Source organism: Ptychodera flava, chromosome 16 (assembly GCF_041260155.1).
Source record: "Ptychodera flava strain L36383 chromosome 16, AS_Pfla_20210202, whole genome shotgun sequence".
Taxonomy (NCBI): Eukaryota; Metazoa; Hemichordata; class Enteropneusta; family Ptychoderidae; genus Ptychodera; species Ptychodera flava.
In genome coordinates, this window is record NC_091943.1 from 37,662,840 (window position 1) to 37,687,405 (window position 24,566).

General features: G+C 37.1%; 1 protein-coding gene across 2 annotated transcripts in view; it reads left to right on the forward strand.

The window, feature by feature from the left end:
- Positions 1 to 1,313: 1,313 nt before the first annotated feature.
- LOC139114773 (uncharacterized) overlaps positions 1,314 to 24,566 on the forward strand; it is a 36,759-nt gene continuing 13,506 nt past the window's right edge. The window contains exons 1-11 of one of the 2 annotated variants that reach the window (XM_070676677.1): positions 1,314 to 1,494; positions 3,238 to 3,368; positions 6,120 to 6,249; positions 11,073 to 11,141; positions 13,545 to 13,654; positions 14,537 to 14,624; positions 15,823 to 15,990; positions 17,068 to 17,154; positions 17,742 to 17,836; positions 18,457 to 18,573; positions 22,436 to 22,604. In XM_070676677.1, coding sequence (XP_070532778.1) covers positions 1,345 to 1,494; positions 3,238 to 3,368; positions 6,120 to 6,249; positions 11,073 to 11,141; positions 13,545 to 13,654; positions 14,537 to 14,624; positions 15,823 to 15,990; positions 17,068 to 17,154; positions 17,742 to 17,836; positions 18,457 to 18,573; positions 22,436 to 22,604 — 1,314 coding nt within the window. In that variant the 5' untranslated portion in view covers positions 1,314 to 1,344. The remainder of the gene's footprint in view (positions 1,495 to 3,237; positions 3,369 to 6,119; positions 6,250 to 11,072; positions 11,142 to 13,544; positions 13,655 to 14,536; positions 14,625 to 15,822; positions 15,991 to 17,067; positions 17,155 to 17,741; positions 17,837 to 18,456; positions 18,574 to 22,435; positions 22,605 to 24,566) is intronic. The other variant, XM_070676676.1, reaches the window with a different exon arrangement.

The window sequence follows — 24,566 nt, forward strand, 5'->3', positions numbered from 1 at the left end:
ATTGAACAGTGTCAAGTTAATATAGGGATTATTTGCATATTTAATGAACTTTGTAATTAGTGACACTTCTCTAAAATTACTGCATTGAATTAAATAAAACGTGCTACAAATGTTGATCTGATGGATATCTAATTGTCCCATGAAGCATTGAGCAGTGTCAAGTTAATTAACAGCTCATTTGCATATTTAATAAAGTTTTGTAATTAGTGATTAAAATCTGAGAGTACTGTGCGATGTTGAAAAAACCTGCTCCATTTAGTGATAACATATATCTTATTGTTCTGTGAAGCGTACTACTATTAATGAACCTGTTGTAAAACACGTGAGCATATTCAGTTCATATCTGGTTTGATATAATGGTTTCCCTGAGGAGACAGTAATGACAGTGTCGACATATGTTAAGAAATACTGCACAAATTTTCATGGAACTTTTCACAGATGACAATCTCAGAACATTATGATGATACTGGAGAGTGTCATGTCAATTGTCTGCTCATTTGCATATATAATGAACTTTTGTTATTAGTGACATAACTCTGAAATTCCTGCACCAAAGTTGATGATATATGTAACAAATATTGATCTGATATATATCTAATTGTACTTAGAAGCATTGGTCAGTGTCAATTTAATAAATAGCTCATTTGCATATTTTATGAAGTTTTGTAATAGTCATATAACTCCGATATAACTGCACCAAATTTGATGAAATCTGCTGCAGATCTTGATCCTCTAACTGTGGTGAAAAGCATTTAGTAGTGTGAAGTTAATTAAGGGTTCATCTGCATATTTAATGAACTTTGTAATTAGGTATATAACTCTGAAATTAAGGCACCTAATACGGTGAAACCTGCTATATTGATCTGATAAATATCTAATTGTGCTATGAAACATTGAGCAGTGCACAGGCGCTCCTTAGCTGGGTAGTCTGCTAAGTAGATCGATTTTCGGATCGATCTATTGATCCCGTAGTCGATATGCCCTCCACTGTAGGTTGCAGTGGCGGGCATATCGACTACGGCCGAAAATCGATCTACTTAGCAGACTACCAAGCTAAGGAGCGCCTGTGGACCCTACTTTTCTTTGCATACCAAGCGGCGGCCGCGACGTATCGAAACACACGTAACTGTGCAAAAGTTGATGAAACCTGCTACTTATAGTGATGTAACATATATCTTATTGTTCTGTAAAGCCTACCACTATTAATGAACCTGTCGTAAAACACGTATAGCACATTCAGTTCACATGTGGTTCTATGCATACCATGCACGGCGGCGCGCCGTCAAGCAACGTGAACACAATATTAGCAGGTTAGGGGGTTACATATACGACATTAAAGTCAAGATGGCGGAGATGACAAGTGTACGGAAGTTAGCAGACGATTTCTGGGAATGGAGAATACGAGAGAGTCCAGAGTTTGCCACGATGGCCGGTTACCACAAGTACGATGACCAGCTTGATGTTCTAACGTTAGACGCTTATGAAAAGAGAAAGGTTTGTGGTACATGCACACACACTCCATAGCCGACCACAGACCCGTGTTAACTGCTGCAGTCCTCTATCGCGAGCCTAGCGAGAGGTATGTTGCCTGGGTTCGTGGGTCGGACGCTTATGGAAGGTTTATCACACACACACACACACTCTCCGTGCCCGACCTCAGGAGGCGCGTGTTGTGCAGCTGCAGTCCTGTATCTCGAGGTATGTTGACTGGGTATGAGGGTTAGACAGTCTGGTTTTGCCGTCCGACCCAAATACCCAGGCTAAACCTCGAGCTACAGTACAGTAGCAGCTAGGCACTTCGGTGCGGCATGATTAAGAAATTTTACAACTCATCATCTCCGAAAGGTCCAGCCAGTTTGGTCAGCACTATCGGCAGTTGCTGCAGTACAGTAGCTGGAGGTTTTGTCACGGGTTGGAGGTTTGTAGGGTTTTGTCATGGGTTGTGGATGGTGGGGGGGGGGGGGGACGACTACGTTTGCCGTCCAACCCACTACCCTAGGCATAATACCTCGAGCTAGTTCTGTACCATACAGCAGTAACATTATCAGTAGATGCATAACTTATAAATGATAATTCTGTAAGATAGAAATCTTATCACCCGAGGAAAAGAGATCGTTTAAAGCTTTCAAAAGAATATTTATCAGCTCGTGACAATAGTGAATGAATCTCTGTGAAGGCCAAAGGTTACTAGCTAGTGAAAACTTCTACTAAGTACTGTCTGCTGGGGGAGCACATCAAATCTAGGGTTTTAGGTATATGACCAGGGTTACTGCGATCCATATGGTATACTATACCCATGCTACCTCCATGGTATAACAGGTTTCGCTGCCAGTATAGTAACCTGCCCAGAGCTGAATAGCACAATTAACAGAGCCTAATGAATTTAGGGTTAGCCTTGATGAAAGAGTTAATCAAAAGGCTGACGACCCATATCAACATCAGATATCCATAGCCATTTAGTGTTTCTCAAGGCTATTGACATTGGAGTGCCAATAGAAAACAGGCCCAGTTTTTTTCATTTTTGGTCTCAAAATTCCCTAAAACTTACTTTTGTTAGCTCACATTTAGTGTATGTAAACAAACTCGCAATATGTTCAAGTCCCCCTTGTGACTTACTGTAATTTTGAAGTCCCCTCCCAACTCAAATGAAGGCAAAATTTGACCTATATAGTGCTTTGTCAAACAATATCAAATCAAAATACATGGGAGTCTATTGGGCAAACTGTTAACATTTTTCCCATAAAATCAAGCTATATCTGTACACGTACATGTGCGTAATAATTCATGTGTAAAAAGTGAATGTGTGTACATATTCAGTAAATTTTCAAGTCCGCCCCTTGTAATGTTAATTATTTCAGATCCCTCTGGCATGTAAATTTTTTCAAACCCCTGAAATCAAGTGTATAGATTTCTTATATCTCTTCCGATTTCTATCCCATCCCAGGTACCTACAATTTGAAAAAGTTGTAGATGCCTGATGCTCTGAATGTGTTCCTTCTTGCTTGGCAGCTTACAAATGAACCAGCTGTTTAGTGTTTGGCAGCTGTTTTTCTGTCAAAAATATCTCAACCATGAATTGGTATATACATTCTTAGTGTTCTTACCCTTTTTTGGTTGCTTATCAAATTGCCTCCTATTTGAAAATGTTTTACATATTACAGATCATTTTCATCATAACAATTTTTTTTTACAAGATTTTTTTATTAATACAATTTTACCAATTGCGTTCTCTCTCAGGATGACTGCGGCAAATTTTTGTGTAGAGTTTTGGAGTTGGAGAAGACTGAGATGGATGGTGAAGATAAGATGACACTAACCTTGCTAAGAAATGAGATGGAAATGTACTTGGAAGGGATGAAGTACAAGTGGTAAGTTTGGCATAGTTGCCATGGTTACTAGCTGATAAAATACCAATGTACAAGCTACATCCAGAAGAGCTTGAATTAATATTGAGGTGATCCATGGTAATTTTGGGTGGGGGGGTGGGGGGGTGGGGGGGGGAGGACAACTGATGTATTGTAAAGTATGGATGTGATTTTTTACCGACCGACAAACGTGTTTCATGTACATGTATTATTTGGATTATTGAGTGTCATAGCCTTTTGTTTTCCATTGAAATTGTAATCTAGTAAGTAAATTTCTTGGCAAGACAATCTGACGCCTGACTCAGGCCTTTGAGAACTTGACTAAGAATTTAGAGTTCTACAAACTGCTGACAATATCTCTAGGGTATAATCACTACAGAATAATTATTCATTGGTTGTAAAAAGGTAGTGTTGAGCCTCTGTGTGCAGAACAGGGCAATATGTTTTTTGGCTTTCTGCATGTACATCCTTAAACAAAAGTTAACATTACAATCACAAACCAGTAGCCATTTTGGAGTCAACTTTGGCATCCATCTTACCATATAAATCATGATAGTCATTTATCACTATGATTCTATCTAAATTGTTATTTTATCATTGAAATAAGTCATGCCAAACAGACGCATTTTTATGACGGGTCACATTTTATGTAATCCAAAATGTGTTTTCTGTGCAATACAAAACTTTGTATTGTTCGCAGTGTTTAATTTTTCCCTTGGAAGTATGCAGAAGAATAGCTACAAGTTTGAAGACCAAGATTGAGGTTCATTTTTTTTCTTTTAAAAATTTTATGAGTATGTACATGTAGGACATGTAATTTTTCATGCTGAAATGAAAGAGGGCAGTTTCAAGCAAACTACAAGCATGAACTAAAGTTTAAAGCTTTCATTTTCAAGATACTGGCAACTTTAAGGCAAAAATGCTTGAAGACAAATAGCATGCCCAATTATTAATACTACACATTGAGCATACGTATGCATTAATTAAACAATAAAGCACACCCAGCGACGGTATACCACGAGATTTTGACCAGTTCACTCCATATATGCACTCGCTATCGCTCGTGCATATATGTCGTGAACTGGTCAAAATCTCGTGGTATACTATCGTTGAGTGTGATTTGTTGCTATGATATCATAACAGTATATTGAAATTCTGCCGTGGAACGTCAAAAATGGATTTTTTTCTCAAGCTGAGAGCTTGCGCGTAAGCCAGCCGTGGTATATTGCCAATATACCACAGTTCTTTTCGCATCTCGACCAATCAGATCACTGTATTTGCACCATCAATATACTGGTATGATATAATATGTCTTATATCATGTCTCTGTAACATTCAGTAATATTGATCAACATTCACCTAACCCTCACAGTCCCAACTTCACTATACAGCTTCTAAATCTCTGACATGTGCATAGTGAAAGCAGGCCAGCTTGCTGAACCCGGTTACACTAAGGTTAAACTCAGGGCATGAGAGAGCCATACTGCATAGCTGATAAGGAGCTAATAAGAAAAAACACTCATTACCTGGCACTAAATTGTATCATGTCTCTCTGAAAGAACCTTTATTTATAATTCTAATAGTGTTTTTTTGTATTTGGGAAATGTGCGGCAAATTAGTAGCCAGTTCTACTTGTATAAATACAATACATATAGTCCACCCAGAATTGAATATGAAATGTGGTTTGTAATAAACTACAGACAAAAACAACAAATATGTCCGTGGAATTATCAATTTTGTCTCAATTTTTGTAATACAAGCCACGTGCACAAAACATACAATTGTAAGCCACCAACGTAAGCTAACTTGCTGTTTGAAATGTTGAATTGTCAACATTTTAGCCGACATACTTAGAGAATAGGATAAGAATGCATGACTTGTAATGTCACAGATGGGTCAAATTAGAGGTTATAAACGGCAAGCGACGGTATTTGGTTGTGGATATAAGACCTCTCGGGTGAAAATTAGCAAATTTGGCAGGAAATAATCACAATGCATCAATATCGCGATTAGACATCGAACTTCGAACTTGAAGAATTTTGCTTCAAAAAATGCTCAAAAACTTTAAAAAATTATGTTGTTGTTACATAGCCTCTGCTGCTTACAGACACTCTTCACTTGTTGGTTCGTCAAGCTGCATTAGACTAAAATTTAACAATCAAAATCAATCTCAAGCCATAGACTTGTTTGACATTATGGCGCGTTGAGCTCTCAAGTTGGCGTTCAAAATTTGCGAGAGCTCAAAAATGTTATGCAGCGCGCAGGTCTTCTTGTTGAGAATATAAACCCCGGCTCCAGCCAATCAGATTGGCGGATTCCATCTAAGCATATTATAATCCTTGTTCCACCACTAAAGGGCATGTAATGAAGAGCAAAGACAAAACAACAGGGATCAACAAATAAGACAAACACAAGCAAAGTGTCTTGGGACAGTAAGGAGTATTTTACTAATAACTACTCTAGAAGAATAAACCAAACTACAACTAAAACTAGTCTGATATCACATGTTTCCCTGTTGTTATGTAAATAAAAATAAATGAACTGCTGGCTAAAAAAGCTTGGCATCACTACTTCTTTGCTAGCTGATGGTTGGCTGCACACTAAATATGATTTCAAAAGACTGCTTAAATAGCCTATGAGTTGTTTTAAGCAAATTGCTGTTTAAAAAGGCATATATACCTTTTTAAGCCTGGTCTGATGCAAACCTGACCTTCAACATGGAAGATGAAACTTAACTTAACATTCTATTTTCAGCTACCTGTACCCAATCAATTACATGGAAGGTCAACATCTGGATTTTGAGAAAACTGTTTCATACATGAAATTCGCTGATGAAAATGATTATGAGAAGTACTTGTCAAGACTTCAAAAATTTCCTCAACAGGTAAGCAAAACATGTCACTACTACTGTACGGTAACTGAGAATGGGATTTTAGGATAAGAATGCATGGCTTGTAATGTCACAGATGGGTCAAATCCTTGTTCCACCACTAGAGGGCATGTAGTGAAGAGTGAAGACAAATATTTGGACTCTCAACTTTTTCCCAAACTTTTCTTATGTAGAGTGCTTGTGGGAGCTTGTTTTGAAGCTCTTGGATACAATGTTAGTTTTGCAAAAATCGAAAATTTAATTTCTCCCTATAGAGTTAACACAGGAATAATGGTCATTTCAAATTCTGTATATCAGTAAATGTTCTGAAAGTTGTGTGTCTACTACTCAGTGTTTGTATTGTACTGTGAGTACAGTTGAAAGTTTCCTCAAGGAAAGTTTAATCATTTCAGTTCCAAGGCATGTACCACCATATAAATTTGCACTGCTTTCATTGTGTGTTCTTCAACAGACACTGTCTTTCTGGTGCCAGATCAACTGGTGCCTCTGTGTACAAAGGCAGCTGTTCAGCACCAGTGCTTCATTATATAAAATTACATAAAATTTTATGTGACAGGCAATATGAAGACAGAGACATCAATTTCAAAGTTCAGGTTCTAGAAGGAGCAGAGTCTAAGACATAGTAACTCAACATCCAGCTCCCCAAGTCCCCTGTAACACCAGCATTACAAATGATTAGGAATTGGATCTATATGTTCAGGGGAATATTTGATAACGTGGATGCAGATGCATAAATTGCCTTGGTATCATGAACAATAAATCAGTCTGTGCTATGCATGAGATGTTGTCCTACTCTTTGCTGTAGACCAGTAATGGTATACCGAAAGATTTTGACCAGTTCACGACATATATGCATGATAGCAAGTGCATATATGAAGTGAACTGGTCAAAATCGAGTGGTATATCATCGCTGGGTGTGATTTATTGCTATTATATCATAACAGTATATTGGAATTCTGGCCTGGAACATCAAAAATGGATTTTTGCTCATGCCGAGAGCTCGCGCGTATGCTGGCCGTGGTATATCGCGAATATACCACGGTTCTTTTCACGCCTCGACCAATCTGATGCCTGTATTTGCGCCGTCAATATACTGGTATGATATAACATGAAATAAAGTATTCAACCTGGAAAATTTCATTATCCATTTTTTTCTATGACTGTGTGTAATATGTCAAATGTACATTTGCAGCAAGCGTAAGGTAATCATTTATTTTTTGCCAAGTGAGATAAACATCTCAGTTGATGCAGCAAGATAAACTAACTTTTAGATACCAAGTGTAGCTGTTTGGACAAAAGATAACAATCTTACTTCACAAAGATACAGCAGTTAATATTTAGAAAACTATGAATGCATGTCAGTGAAAAAGTGAAATGGCTGTCAATTATTGGCAGATTTTGTTCAGGTATCTGACCAAAAATTTGGTTAGTGTTTATACAATTTGATGTATCTATTGATATCCCACCAAGCTTTATCATTGACTGTGTACACATAGATAAATGCAGGTGGTTGAACCATAAACTATAATTCTCCTGCAAAGAAATTCACCCATAGAGTGAGGATAGAATTTGCTTGTGTCAGCAGTCTTCATTATCTCCACTATGAATGGTTTATGCACCTTTATTTGGCTGTGTATTGTGTAACATTGAAATACGGATAGTTTTCAATCGGATTCGAACCCACAACATACGGCATCAGTCGCCTAACTGAGAGGCCACAGACAGAACCACTCGGCTAAATCTCCACTCCCAAAAAAGAGTGGTTCAATAGCCGGCTAAGTTGTTACATTTTTCTGACTGAGACCGCTCAACAAGTTGTAGAGTTCGTGAAGCACTCACGCACGCATGCTCACTGTCATACATCGCACATACACACTTTATCGAAGCTAAGAAACGAATTTCATTGCTTTAACTGGGCGAACGATAACCTCGGGGACAATTCTGTCCACCAGCAGTGTTACCAACCCAGGGTAGAAAATACGGATAGTTTTCAATCGGATGTTTCAATCGGAGTTTTCAATGTCCATTTTTGGTAAAGGCAACGATGCTTATGTCACTGACACCTTAAAAGTACCTTTAAGGTAGAGACTCGGGTTCATTGTCACTTATTTTCAATCCTCATTTTCACAAAGAAGACGTGGTCACACACCCAACATGTGGTACTTTTTTTATCTGCTCGGTCACCGAAGAGTTCAGAAAATTTGTTAGTTTTTTAAAAACAGTGCGCATACGGCTGTTTTACTCAAAAACACGTGTTTTTTAGTTTTTTTACTCAAAAAAGTGTAAGTACAAATCTCCAATCGGCCTTGGTGATCTGTTTACGGCAATCGACGGCTGGGTATACTGGGCAAAAAACCGTGTCCCGGATTTTTGAAATTCGCTTTTGTTTTTGCACAATGCACCTTCAAAGTGTCAACTTGACGTTTTTTGCATAAATTATCGGCCTTTGTTCACGTTTGTCAGGATATCTTCACTTCCAGGCCCTTTATCGGAAATCTGAGACACGGTCTTTCAGATATATTCATTCACTGTCCACAGGTGAAAAATCAGGCTAATCTGTCCAGGCGCCGCCGACTTATACTTATTTGAATAATGTACGCACTGCCAAAACGGAACTGAGAAAATCGACGATTTGTGTAAACGACCTATGCGTCACACATTGTGACCAAGAAGTCCGACTCGCGCACCATTTTCTGCGAATTTTCTTACACCAGGACTAAGTTGAAATATTTAGAGTCAGTTTTGGGAATTTTGAATATGTTTAGGATTGCAGATCGTGTGAAAATAGAAAGAAATTATACACTGAACTGGCAAATGCTTAGTGCCAGCAGTGGGTGGTATTTACACAACAAACACAAAGGGGTACTTAGCGATTTAATCCATTTTCGGAACGTTTAACTAGCATATTAACTGTATACTGTTGTCTCAACGGTTACAATCTGGTTACCAGAGTTCACAGTCAAGACGAAGACGTCGAAACTTGCGTAAAAAAGTCTATTTAGTCAAACTTTCGATGACTGCCCTCATATATCAAAAATTGCTAGTTTCAGCACTTCTAGAAGTTGAGCCGGGTTTGTTTTACGTTCAGTGTTGAGGTCCAGCTAACAGCTGTGGAGTCTGCGGGTAGTTGATAAGTTTAGACAACACGCACACAAGAATCATTTGTGAACCCTCGCAATTCACGTTTGACGTAATTTAAATTTTGGGTTATATTTAAAGAAAGAAAAGGCATGAAATAAAAAAATATTTGCATTTCGTTTCGAAAAATTAGCAGATCGGTGAACTTGCTCTTGTGAATCTACATTATGTGTATATGAACTCTTGCACTGGCTTGGGAAACTCCTTGACATAAATGTCGCGTGATGTCGGGTACGGTGTTGTTCAAGGTTTCTCAGCAGACACGAAAAGACTGCACGATAGAAAACTCGAGTTTAAAAATATAAAAGAACACGATACTAACACCAAGCATGTACAGCAAGAGTGATAAAATTATCGCAACTAACAGAAGTTTCATCTCGCTCAGGCTAATTTTTGGACTCGGGTATGTAATCAGCATAGCCTAATATGTTCGAAAAGCAGCGTGTCAAATACTTTCATAGTTGTTGAACTGAGCACGTCTCCGTTATCGTCTGCGTCCTCGGCCAAATCTGACTCTTCACTGCATTCTTGATCGTTATTGCAGGGAGTATGAGCCAAAGTCGGACTGTTTTACATTTAAATCGACCTTTGCGCACGTTGCCGTCTTTTTCAGGTCCGCTTTTGTGGACCTCGCTTGCTTTTTCGACGGTACGGAGCGCGAGCGCCGGCTTTGGTCTGCTCGACGTGTTTGCCGTACCGATACATGCGGAGTTCAAAACGCTGGGCCCAACGTTGAAGCTAGCGCATGCGCACTACACCGCAAAGCCTATACATAATCTCTGCGTGTTTATCAAAGATATCGTGGTCGGTAATCCGCGACCGTTAAGACAAAAGGGAAATAATGGCACGCGGTGTAGCTGATAGTTTGCCATTTTAGTAATATTTCAGGAATTTCCCGGTACGATGTGACCCAACACCTTTCCCCAAAAGAAAGACCACGTGTCAGTGGTTCGAAATTTGAAATAAAAAAAAAATTGCTAAAATTGACCTTTGAACCTGAGTCGCATCGTTAAGACAGTGTCAATTATATACCACTGTTAGGACAATCTACTGAATATGTAAATTTAAAGATGCATGTTCAGGACAGATGTGACTATTGTCAGATGAAGTGACCTTTCACCTGTTTTGCACAACTCACCGACAAATAAACACGTTCAGCCAACTAACTTACATATGGTTACAAATTTTCGCCCAACATAATGGTACAAGAATTTAACAATGGAACAGTAAAGTTGACTGCTTTCCCCACGGTTCTTTAACCCTTTCACCTCCATGGTTTGGCCCAAACCCATTGTTATCCATGGTGATTGTGGATCTGTTTACAGGGAATTGGGGGTGAACAGGTTAAACATTGCATATGTGTCAAGGCAGTTTGCAGATTATGATATGACAGTGAGAATCTTCTCTATCACTCATTGATGAAAGACCTAAAGCCACATCGAAATGATTTCAACGTCTTCTCACCAAAAATGACAAAACAATAAAGTTACTAAGACATGCAGGTTGGTGTTATCTCTGCAAGTCACTCATAAAACTTACAATTTGAAAATTACCACTTTTTCCAGTTACTATGGCTATTCATATTCACAGGAATCTCACTATAATATGTGTACCATGTACTGGGTGTGAGCATTATCAGGTATTTTGTTTCATTTTTTTATACTTTTTGCTACCAACAGATGAATGGCATCATAGAACTGTTGCAGCAAGGTATCAAAGAGGGCAGAACCAATACACAGTACGGCATGGTAAGGATCAACTATACACAGTCTCAGCTATGAACTGAATTTTGAAAACAACCCACATCTCTTTGTTTTCTAGGCTGTCAGGAACTTTATTGAACCCTAGACTGTTTATCTAAAGTTAAAGTTGTCATGGTTGTCAGATTACCATCATAATGAGTATGATTCATGTGAGATTTTCTGTCGTGTTATTGAATCCTGTCAAAGCATGCAGTCGTTATAGTGAGTGTGCTCTATTTCTGTGTACCTTTACACAATTACCCAGTAGACCCATGTGTTACTGTCAATTAAACTTTTCATCTCAAAACAGTAATTTTTGTCACTGAAATATCATTGGTTGCTGCGCTACAACCTTCATCAGCAGAATAACCCTATCTCAGCATTGTGACATGTGACATCATACAGAATCTGGTCACAGACTTTTTTGGTATTTAATACAATCATTTATCTAATCGTCTCAAAACGGACGAACTACGAGCAGACATAAGAGCTCGTACGAGCAAATTACGAGTGACGTAATGTGCCGCAATTTCACCGTACAAGTGACGTAATGTCAGTATTTCTCTATAGCCTGTCTGTGTTCAGCGTACTTTTGCGAGTGACATATCGAAATACATGGCTGTGTGATCGAAAAAAATCTCGTTGTAATTTGAAGGAATATGGCAGGTTTAATATAAAAAAAACTTCAAGAAAAAACAACGCAACAGTTATTACAGCTACACCAGCGGTAGGTTCATATCCAGAGCCCCGTACGGTCTATCGCCGTCGCTTGAAAACAATCTCATAAACCAAGCAATATGGGCAGCTGTGTATGGACAGCTTGATGCTTGACTTCCTGGAGAAGGCGAGCTGTCACGTTCAAGTTCAGGATTATTTGTCGATCAAATTTCAGTAAATTTACCTTACCTAGATGAAATCTTGTCTATAGGCTTAAATTTCGCCGAAGTTTGACAAAATGACCTCGATTTTACAGGTTCATATTCGAAAGTTTTGAGTTTTGAGTGCAGACAGAAATAAGTTTTGAGGCAACATGGCTGCGACCCCGTGTCGACCCCAAGTGAAAATGTGTTCGCGATAAAATCTTCCTATATTTTTTTCAGAATTTTCGTCAAAATCAATGCTTCGTACATATTTTGTAAACTATTAAAATAAAAATGTGATGTGCCATGTCTCCAGATTTCTAAAAATATCGATCGACGGAACATGAGCAGGCCCGCACAGCTGTTCCTGAGGTTATTGCAAACGTATGCATAAATTAGCTGGCAGGCATGCAGCGTGTGAAACATAGCTTGGAGTCGACAGCACCGCGCTTGTGTGGGACAGCGGCGTGTACTATTATTTAAGGCTTGGAAGTGCAAGGGTTAGAAAGAGGAGAAAAGCTGAAATTGTATAACTTAGTCTCCCTACTGCGGAGAAATGCAGCTGTGGTCATTTGCATAATAATAGTCTCCTTGCTGGCAATTTTCAACGTGACGTACAGTTGAGTCCAGACAAATGTGCGTATAGAAGCCGCACCGGATTTTGGAGTTCAAGATTGGAGAGGGTCTAAAAATAGTTCCTAATACAAACCGCAGCTTCACTAATGAATTTTACGGCCTTACGTCAAAATCTTGCTGTGTATGATAAACCAGCATTGTACGTTACTCGTATTTTGAAAGTATGGGTACATTACGTCACTCGTTCTGTGAAAGTACGAGGCCGTACTTCTGCTCATACAATGTCAGTTGTGAGACAATTACATACCTCATACAATCCACTGTATTTATTAAGAGATGCCTGGTTAACTGTGACATATACAGCCTCCTTTACACCACTTTTGAAGTATCAGGGATCCCTATCAAGAATTTGTACATCTTCCAGGTCACAATGTTGAGATGGTATTATTCTGCTGATTAAGGTTGTAGTGTTGCAATACATTTATCAGTATACGATAAGTACATTAAATATTTTATGACATACCTGTACTGGTACAAGGATAGGTCTATCAATCACTTACAATACCAGTGATGGTGAATGTAAGATACAGCAAATTCCAACATTTATACCATGGGTCCATTTCATAAATAGAGAATCCAGAAAGCAAAATATTGACATACATAACTGTATAATACAAATTGCCACTGAGGCTTAACAGACTGATTTGAAGAAAGCATTAACCAAATTAAATTTCATCATGATAGTTTCATTGTCATCTTCTTCTAACCATCCTATATTCCAGTTTTTATTTTTCCATCAGACAAGATACATACAAAATAGACAGACTCATTAGAACAGTATATCATATGATGACATCATCAGTTTATCATGTCATTGGTGAAACCACTTGAGTGTGATTAAAATAGTCGTAGTTTTTTTATTACGTTGCCATTGCAATCTCTATTTTAACTGTTTTTTCCTCCTTATCAACAGAAAGCAGTTTTAGATCAAATTGATGGAACTGTGCAGGGGGATCCAAAGAAGTCTGGATTTTATGAACCATTCGCCAAACTGAAGGAACTTTCCAACATCTCAGATGTCAGGTGAGACAAATACTTATCAGTAATTTTGTACAAGGGTTAAATATTGAGTTTGCACAGGGTTGACTTGTACTACCAGTCTACCTGCTGTTTTATACATGTACCAGTACACCATGAATGTGAACATTGTCTATATTCAAATTTATCTGTGATGTTCGATAAAGCTGTCATGTAGATACTTCACCATGAAAAAATTGCAAAGTTCAAAGTTCTTGCCTGAAAAAGTGCATGTGGTTATTGAACATGTCAATATATCAATGATGTAGTAACAATGCAATAACTATGGAAACCATATTGTAGATTAAAATTCAAAGGCAGGGTTTGATACCATCAGGGTAAACCTGGAAAAGGTCTTCCAAGTTGTGTTTACCACAGCACATTATTTTACACGACTGGTAACGAACTTTACAGTTTAAAAGGACAAAGTCGCCCATTTTTGCATGAATTTTGTTTGATACGAGATACTACTTATATTGTTTGATATGTTTAAAGATACTGAATGAATGTTTGATTATGCATATATTGGACCCCGGTTTAACACACGATAAACAAAACCATCGCGAGAATGAATTAATGGTCATGACCATTAATTCATTTTCGCGATGGTTTCATGTATCATGTGTCTAACCTTGGTCAAATACACGCATTGTCACCCATTCATTCTGTATCTTTCAACATGTCTAACAATATAAGTAGTATCTCGTATCAAACAAAATTCAAGAAAAAGTGGCGACTTTGTCCCTTTAACATACACTGCATAGAATATTACTGATGGCTGCAGTGTTTGTACTGATTTTAGTATTCACCCAACATAAACACCCAATCAGCTGTGATTTAAAATGAGAAAAAGCGACACACTGAACAATGCAATGTATCTGTTGACAGAAAGGAGCAGCTTGAATCAGATGGTCTGAAACTGATTAAAGAGAATTTGTTTGGTTCATTTCAAACACTGAGGAAATTTCTGGCTGAGGTGAGTAAGTGTGTGGTACCATTATCTGCAAATTCTTACTGTAATAATAACTCGTTGACTACCGCATTGTTGCAACTTGCTATACCACAAATATACTGTGAACACATATTTAATAGGATCTCACCAGAATTTTCCAGCCCTCAAGGTACATAGTAATTCAATGCGGTGGTGGACATTTCCAGCATTCAAGATACTCAATACTGTCAGTGTCTAGCATTCATGATGTGTTTATTTGTAATCTGACATTTCATGACTGTTTGAGATCTACTAAACTAAATATTTTTCATAACCTGATAGAGCTGATTACTCGAGACACTTCATCTAGCAATAATTGGCTATAGACTGATAAGTGCAGCACAAGTTCTATTCCCAAAAATTGTTTTTTCCCTGCAATTCAAGTGCTACAAATAGATTCAAGGTCAGCATTGTTTAATACCAATGCTAGCAGTGAACAGTTCCAAATCTACACTCTTACACATGAAAGTTTTACTCGGCTTTCTTTATACTCTAAGGTCCCAAAGTGACACACTTGCGTTAAAACCTGCAAACTGTGCAATTTTAATTAGGTTGGCATCAACTTGGTAGGATCATGTGTGATGCTTTTGAAAAAGCCTAGAATATTCTTGAAAATTCTCATCAGTAGATGTAGCAGTAAATCTATTGAAATTTGACTGAAATTGCAAAATCAGATTTTAACACCATAAGTACCAGGTTTACTTTGAGAACCAACAAAACTCATTGATTTGGGAGTTTCTTGTATCAAATTTCTCAAGTTTCATTTGTCTTTGATCAAAGTTGGAGTCACTAAGCCATTTTCAAAACCCTCAAGACTCCCTTACCTTTTGTATGTTAATGTAGCCTATGGCTAGCAACAATAGGTCTGTAACCTCTTAGTGGCATCATGTACACGTACTCCAATAAAATCACAAAATATATGTTTTGATGGATATTACAAGGTTCTTCCAACAAGAGTTACAGTGTTTTAGATCAGCTTTTTTACAAGTATTCCAATGTACTGTCATTTCTAACAGTGTCATGAGTATTGTTCAAATGTTATCAACTACAATTTAGGTACATGTTCCATCAAAATCTGCACAAGCACAAGAAGAGCTCTCTTTGCCAAAAGAAGTCACAATAGCAGATTAATCAGTAGGTGATTCGAAATTAGCTATGACAGGTATCCTTTTGTTGAATTTAGGAATATCTGAAGAATTTACGGCCAGATATCAGCTGTCACTCCTTGCCTGATGGTGTCAATCAATATACCCAATGTCTCAAGTACCACAACACTTGTGATCTCACTCCACAAGTAATACATGACCTTGGACTGCAGGAAGTCAAGAGAATCAGAGAGAATATGGATAAAGTAAGAAAAAGGGGAACACACCCCTATATGTAACTGGTTACTTTTCATATGTTAGGTATAGAACCCAAATTTTTAATGCATTGTGCATTAAATGGCAAGTACTGCAAATACTCTACTGCATCTGTCATTGATAAAAATAACTACATTGACAGTTTACTCTCTGAGATCAATCAACAATAGTTGAAGAGTTTGTGTCACTCTGGTGCCTTATTTTGAGTTGCATATATTGAAAGATTGTTCTTAAGGTAAAGGGCGACGAATTCGGACGCGCACACGCTTTAGACATTTCTGCGCAGATTTAACTCCACCTGTCATTGTTGAAATTGCGCTTTTACCTAATTTTTTGACCCAGTCTCTTAGAAATACATGTGACCTATGACCTTGTCATACTTTGACCCCCTAGGAAGCTGGTTTTTATTCGATATGAGCGAAAAATTAACATTTCTCTCCCATTTACATGGCGCATATTACCCATTCACCTGGATATATTGTAAAAAGTAGCGTGGTGACACTCTTTTATTAAAAGTGTAAACTAAATGGTATTATGTCAGGATTTTATTCGCCAAGTTTGGTCAAAATGACACCATTCAAAGTGACAGGAAGAAAGTTCGAAAATTATGTAGTGATATAATTTCGATATCGTCATTTTGTAATTGATACTTATGTTAAAATTTCTTTACAAACATCATGAAAACTATACATTCGATAGATATGGATCTTAAGTCTTGGTATTTATTAAAATTAACTCATTTGCTAAGCTTTTTATAATTGCTTTCTTTAGTTTAAGTGAATTATATCATTTTTATTTATTTCTAACGACGCCATTTTAACATCCGTTTCCATGGAAACGAGCATGGTGACCCCCATTTTTTATTTTATTTTTGCACTTGCACAACTTCCAAGAATATTTGTGCAAAGTTTCAAGAAAATGACACCACAACTTAATTTGGACGTAATTCGTAGTACTTCACCTTAAATGCAAACTGTGTTTCCGCTTGCATTTGACATTTGACAAATATTGAAATTAAATTCATCATATTTTGTTATTGATAAATTATTTGATATTCACTATTAAAGGTCATCAAAGAAGTTGAATTTGAAGGGGACTTCAAAGCATTCTTGGAGTACTTGCGATCTGATAACAAATTCTACTTTGAAAAAAAGGTAAGATTGCTTGACGAAAGTAACACAGGCAGAGATAGCTGGGTTTGTACCAAAAGTAATATCTTATTTGTCACCTATACAAAACCTTGCCAACTAACCTTTTGTTAATACTTTACCTCATTAGGGATGCTTTTGTTTTGTAGAGCAATATTTCTGATCATATACATGTACTACATTTTAGTTCAGTCCAGCATGTCAGCAATGTCCTCCCAGAATTACAATATCAAACACCAGAGGGCGCTCTTCAATACTCGGTTCCTCTCGATCTCATAAGTCCTCATTACGGGAAAGCTCCATTAACTTAGGAATACCGGACTTCCCTAGAGGATCAATTTCACAGACCTGCCTTTCCTACAATGGCACTGCAATGGCACCAGCTGGATTAGATTAACATAACAATGGAACATTCACACCTTGGGGATTAAAAGTCTTCTGTTTGTCACCCGAGTTGGTCAGGCAAGGACTCAGGTTTGAGGTACCATGCAAGTTAATGCAGCCTTCCCCTAATGTTTACTGGTCTAACCCACGCCTGTTGATCTGGGCAAGTTGTGGAAGGAATATAATTGAAGTTTGATTTTATCTCCAAGGAGGATATGATGAATGCCTACAGAGATATCGTAGAAAACCAAATCAGACCATTGCTCCCAAAATATTTCCAGAACATACCAAAGGTGGATCTTATGTAAGTACCATGCATAAATACCTGTACATCACTGTATATCATATTGTACAACCATTTATTCACCATTCTATAAGGGCTAAAGTGCAGCATCTCGGAAGCTGTTATCCAATTGGTTGGCTTAATCTTACTGTTATCATTGAATGATACAGAATAGACTCCCTAAGTTGCTGTGAATAATGACAATCGATCAATCAGATATAAGCTTCCGAGCCAGCTGCACATCAGCAGTTCTATAACAGCAGGATATCCCTAATCTGATATTAAACACGGATGATGTATGTGCTTAAGCAACCTTGTTCTCTCGAACTTCAAAATGAAAGCAAAATGTTTTTTTTTTTTTTATTGCTGCCTCTAATCCGACTGTGTCAGCCTGGCAGGTTACCATGGACATGATATACCACTTGAGATACTATTCTTAGGTCTGCATTCATTTGTTGCCAAATGTATCAGATAACTGCAGTATATGGTAATATTTATATCTTTTGGCACACTTATCAGATAACTGCAATATAATAGTAATTTTTTCATCATAATAAGATTTTCCAATAAGGGAAGTAAACATTACTACACTGTTGCTGAGATAATGCTACCATTTTGTTCATATATTTAAACTACTCCAGATTGAAACCAACACCCGAGAAGGAGGCCAATTCTCCGGCTGCATACTACTATCCTCCATCAGAGGATGGAAGTCGACCTGGAACATTCTATGTAAATTGTAACAACCTGAAAACCCAGTGAGTACAGATTCATAGATTACAGCTGATTGTAAGCTGATATTTTCCCAACATTTAGATATTTTGATTCAAACATCCCTAGAGTGTCATCATAGCATTTATACTAGAATGCAAATATGAAGAGACATTCCACAGTAAGTGAGATTTCCCACAATTCCCCTTGATTTGTGCACTCAGACGTTGTTTGCTAAAGGCTAATTCAGTTTGATTTATTTCTGAAGAATTTGAAACTTACAATTTAATTTCATGATTATGTTATCATAGTTTGCTCCAAAATTGTTGATTATGTTTAAAATTCAAGAGTAAATTGAATAAGAAAATGATGTTTGTAGGTGCTAAAAATTGTACACTTGTCAAGGTAAAGTTATCAACAACTGAGATGGTCTCATCATACCACCTATCAGACATGCAAATTTCCTTTGTTATGAATGCTAAACATATTTTAAAAAATCAATACTCTTTCTTTGGCCAGCACAGATGCAACTTATTCCCTTACAGTTTCCTTGAAAATATAGTGTATGGCAGTATCTCATTATTCACAGTGGGAAATAAGAAAGATATGATAATCAAAATAATGTTGTCAAAATTTTGGACCAAACTTTTCTGTGTAATTTGCTCCAGTTTAATGCTCAGTATGTACCGATCAAGGAGAATTGTGGGTAACATCACTCACTGTGTATTTGCATTCCAATCTTATGAAAATCAGATGTAGAAATAGCATTATTTCCTCTTTTGCTCATCCACTACTAATAATATTAGCTTTTTGGCACATCTCTAGGCATATGCCATCCCTACATATGATTTTTAGACATTGAAATAGCAAAGTCAGAGATTTCTTTACGGCTTTCCTGAATAGATAGACTAAGTGTAAGATTTGAGGCGGAGCAATATTCTCATTTGAAAACGACTCATCATCTTTTAATTTGTGAACTCAAACAGTGCTCATTAATACACTTACTTAGGAATTCAAGTATTTGATAATCAAAATGAAACTGCACTCTTATGGCATTTGTCCATTCAAAAATGTACATGTATGATATCTTAGTGTCATTTGTAACTTAGTCAGCAACCTGCTGTCTGCTGCAGCAGTTTTTACTTTCTGAGCTTTTCCTATTGCTGGTAAATTTCAAACACTATGACCTTGCTGTCTGTCAACAAGAGTGAAGGTATATTTTGTCCTTCATTCTTTCAGCCTGTTTCAAGATATCATTCACTACCCGTACAACTGAAAGTCAAAATAATACAAAATTGAAAAATATCATGTTCCATTGACTTTCCCCATAGCAGATAGACTTCAAGTTGATGTTATTGCCATTAGAAAATTGCTTTTTGACCCCTTTCAACCCTATTTACATGTATAGAGGTCCACTATCACCAAAGAAAACAATTAGATCGGGAAGAACCATGGTGATTACAGGGTTAGCCAGGACAACATAATCAAGCCAGTACATGTACTACATGTACTATGTTTGACTAACTAAGTTAAAAGTACCGTAATTCATTCCATTTGTTACTCTGTAGGCCCAAATTTGAAATGGGTGCATTTTGGCTACATGAGGCAGAACCTGGTCATCACTTTCAGATCTCCACTGCTGTCACTAGCTCTCTTCCATCATTTCAACGCCATAAGGACTTGTTTAAGTTCTACTCTTGTCCATCTCATTTTCCTATGTACAATGCTTATGTTGAAGTAGGAAGGAGTGTGTTGTCATCGTGTTCAGGAATATTAGTGTTAAATAACTGGATGTGGTGCTTTATTTCTTTATCTCACAAGAAGGTTTTTCAATTGACTACAGTAAGTTTTCATGACCTTGTCAACACTGATTTGTGTTTTAGCAGCAAAACATGCCCCCCCTAAAAAAAACAACAAACAATTAAAATAAGTATATTAGTTAGATTATCAAACCATGCAATGCAATTCTACCAGTCATTGAACAAGTCCAATTGAAGTCATAATTATTGACAGATTATTCATAAGCTATATTGTTTCTTTCTTTGCAACCCTTTTCTTGTTAAAAATTACCCTATTTGCTTTTTGAAATGAGAGAAATAAAAACCACATCCTCAATTGTTATGTTTCACTGATACTCTTGGAGCAAGACATTAGTCTGTGTGAAATGTAACCTAGTAACACTGTGGAGAGTTTAAGGGGAAACTGATCTACAGAAGTTTCTTAAAAAATAGAGGGTCATTTGCCGTTTCTTGTGAATTTTTATAAACCCTTTTTCTCAGGTATACTATTGTCCTTTGGGACTTTTCAAAAGATAAAAAGCCAGTGAAAATCCCACAAATCTGTATGTACTGTTCATTACAAAATTCAACTGCAGTAAGAATGAGACCTATATGTACAATTTTCAGTGATGTGTAAATATAATGTAAGAAAGAAACTTCAAAATTGCTTTGGACATCAAATAAGTTGCTAATTCATTCCAGTGATCATTTTCCTGTTATAAAACTTTCAATGATTTTTGAAATATTTAGAAGATAGCCAACACAACCCAATTAAAGTCACCAATTGGTTGTAAATGCTGGATTACAAGAAAGGACACTCATTATGCAGAGAGACACCGTATGAGTAATATTAACTGAAAGCTACAGATATTGTGGTGTTTTACGTGTTTTTTATGAAAAATTATGAAATGACAATGCAGGGTAAATACCTTATCAATGTATAGACTCAATATTATTCAAATCAATAAATTTTCAGGGCAATTTTTAGTAAGAAATTGTGGTTGGCCAGTGAGAAAGTCAACTCAGGGGCTGCTGATTGTGATTTGAATATCACTGTCAACTAAATTTTGTGCAAAGTCAGACATGAGTCAGCTGGATGTGTACCCATATCCATTACTATTTGTCTCATCTGCCAAAGTGACTACAAATAAACAAAAAATTTATCAAGATTCCTTGTGTCAAAAGACATGCAAAATAGCTTGTTCACAATCGATACTCCAACATTTATACCTACCTGCCGCTTCCCTACAGCATCATCATAACATTCATACTGGAAGCAGTATAAAGAGACATTCCACAGTAAGTGAGGTTATCCACAATTCCCCTTGATTTGTGCACTCAGATGTTGTTTGCTAAAGGCTAACTCAGTTTGATTTATTTCTGACAAGATTATGTGTTCTTAGTAATCTCCACATTGTTGATTGTTTTTAAAATTCAAAAGTAAATTGAATAAGAAGCTGATGTTTGTAGGTGCCAAAAATTGTACACCTGTCAAGGTGAAGTTATCAGCAACTGAGATGATCTCATCATACCACCTGTCAGACTTGCAAACTTCTTGTCATGAAAACTTAAAAAAAAACAATGAATATTCTTTCTTTGGCCAACACAGATGCAACTTATTTCCTTTGTTTCCCTGAAAATATTGTGTATGACTGTCAGAAATATCTGTTGATAAAATTAAAAAAACTTCCTATGTCCTCCATGGAAAAGTGGTGGTTCTTCTCATTATTCACAGTGGGAAATAAGAAAGATATGATTATCAAAATAATGTTGTCAAAATTTTGAAATATGGACTTAGCTGTTCTGTGTACAGAAGAAATTGGCTCCAGTTCAAAGAGTTGTCTTATTGTGTACAGATCATGGAGAGTTGTGGGTAACATCACTTACTATGTATTTGCATTCCAATCTGATGAAAATCAGATGTAGAGATGTCATTATTTCCTCTTTTGCTCATCCACTACTAATCATATTAGCTTTTTGGCACTTCTCTAGGCATATGCCATCCCTACATATGATTTTTAGACATTGAAACAGCAAAGTCAAAGATTTCATTATGGCTTTCCAACATGTACATGTATTATGTTTGAATTAACTTACTAAAAAGTAATTAATTCCATTTTTTATTCCGTAGGACCAAATTTGAAATGCATGCATTGTGTCTACATGAGGCAGAACCAGGTCACCATTTTCAGATCACTTTTAACATTACCAGCTCTCTGCCATCATTTCAACGCCATACGGACTTCTTAAAGTTCTACTCTTGTCCATCTCATTTTCCTACGTACAATGCTTATGTTGAGGTAGGAAGTAGTATGTTGTCATCGTGTTCAGGAATATTAGTGTTACATGACTGGATGTGTTGCTATATTTCTTTTACTCAGAAGAAAATTGATTTTTCTTAACTTAGGAGCTAAGTTTTCATGACCTTGTCAACACTGATTTGTGTTTTAGCGGCAAAATGTGCCCCCCCCCCAAAAAAAAAAACAAAAAAAAAACAAAAACAAAAACAAAAAAACAAAAAACAAAAACAAAAAAAAACAATTAAAATAATTATATCAGTTTAGATTATCAAACCATGCAGTGCAATTCTACCAGTCATTGAACAAGTCCAATTGAAGTCATAATATTGTTACGTGCAGAGAAAACGAACAAAAGGGTGAACTCAGCAGTTAACGTTTAAACAAAATTTATTACGAAAATAAAACTAATTGCTAAGTCAGGGACAGAGTACAAGCTTTAAAAGTGTACAGACTACTTATCTCAGCTGGGACGGCAAAGCTCCAGTCTCAGAGTTGTAACAGTCAGTCGGATGAATGAACAGTCCTTTGGCTTGCAGGCTTGAATCTTGCACAAAGTCCACAGTATAAATCCAGCGTTGGCAGTGAAGGTCTTGAAAAGTCTTGAGAATGACTACTGCTGGAGTTTAGTAACACACAAGAGACACGATCCCAAAAGTCTGACTGGAAGCTGTGCACGTCCCTTTTATAAAGGCATATAAGAACAATCTAGAACTTTTATTGACATGCTAATTACTGTTCTAAAATTATCTCCCTTACACAACTAATCAACTTTCCAGAACATTCCAAACATGACTAATTGAATTCAAGGTTGTGAGGTCATCAAGGGCAGTGACCTTGAGAATGTTCTAGACTAATTGAACTCAGGTCATGATGAGTGTGGGGTAAATGACCTACATAACACCCCCTCTTCAAAAAAAGAAAATTTTCAAAGAAAAATCTTTCTTTTACAAATGTAATCTTGAAAAAGATTTAAGTACTCAAAATTTTTTTACTCTAAAGTAAAATTTCTTGAAAGTGAACAACAATAAACTCTAAATACGAGAGAGACAGTCTGCAATTAAATTGTCTCTGCCTTTGATATGTCTAATGTCAAGATTAAACTCCTGTAACATTAAACTCCATCTTAGCAATCTCTGATTTTTGCCTTTAAATTTCTGCAGAAAAACAAGAGGGTTGTGATCAATATAAACCACTATTGGCTGATTTGAAGAAGTAACATAAACTTCAAAATGCTGTAAAGCTAATATCAAAGATAAACACTCTTTTTCAATTGTAGAGTAGTTTCTCTGGGATTTGTTAAATTTGCGTGAAAAATAGCAAACAGGATGATCTACACCATGACTATCCTCTTGCAATAAAACAGCACCAGCAGCCGTATCACTAGCATCTACAGCTAATTTGAATGGCAAAGTGAAATCTGGTGCAGACAACACTGGAGCACTTTGCAGTATGGCTTTAAGTGTATCAAATGCCTGTTGGCATTGCTCTGACCAAACAAACTTTACTTTCTTTTTAAGTAAGTTAGTCAAAGGCTCAGTAATTGTGGAGAAATTTGGACAGAATTTTCTGTAGTAACCAGCTATACCGAGAAAGCGCATCAGTTGTCGTTTGCAGTTTGGTATGGGAAAACTTGAAATGGCACTGATTTTAGCATCAACAGGTTTTATCTCACCCTGTCCTACAGTATGTCCGAGGTAAGTTACCCTTGCCCAACCAAACTCAGATTTGGCAAGGTTGACAGTCAACATTGCTTTGCTCAGTCTCTCAAAGAACTTCCGCATGAGCTTGATGTGTTCCTCCCAGGTGTCACTATACAGGACGACGTCGTCAACGTAGGCTGCACACCCGTCTAGCCCGGATATGACGTCGTTGATCATCCGTTGGAACGTTGCCGGAGAGTTCTTCATTCCGAATGGCATCACCTTGTACTGGAACAATCCGTCTGGTGTAACAAAGGCGGAT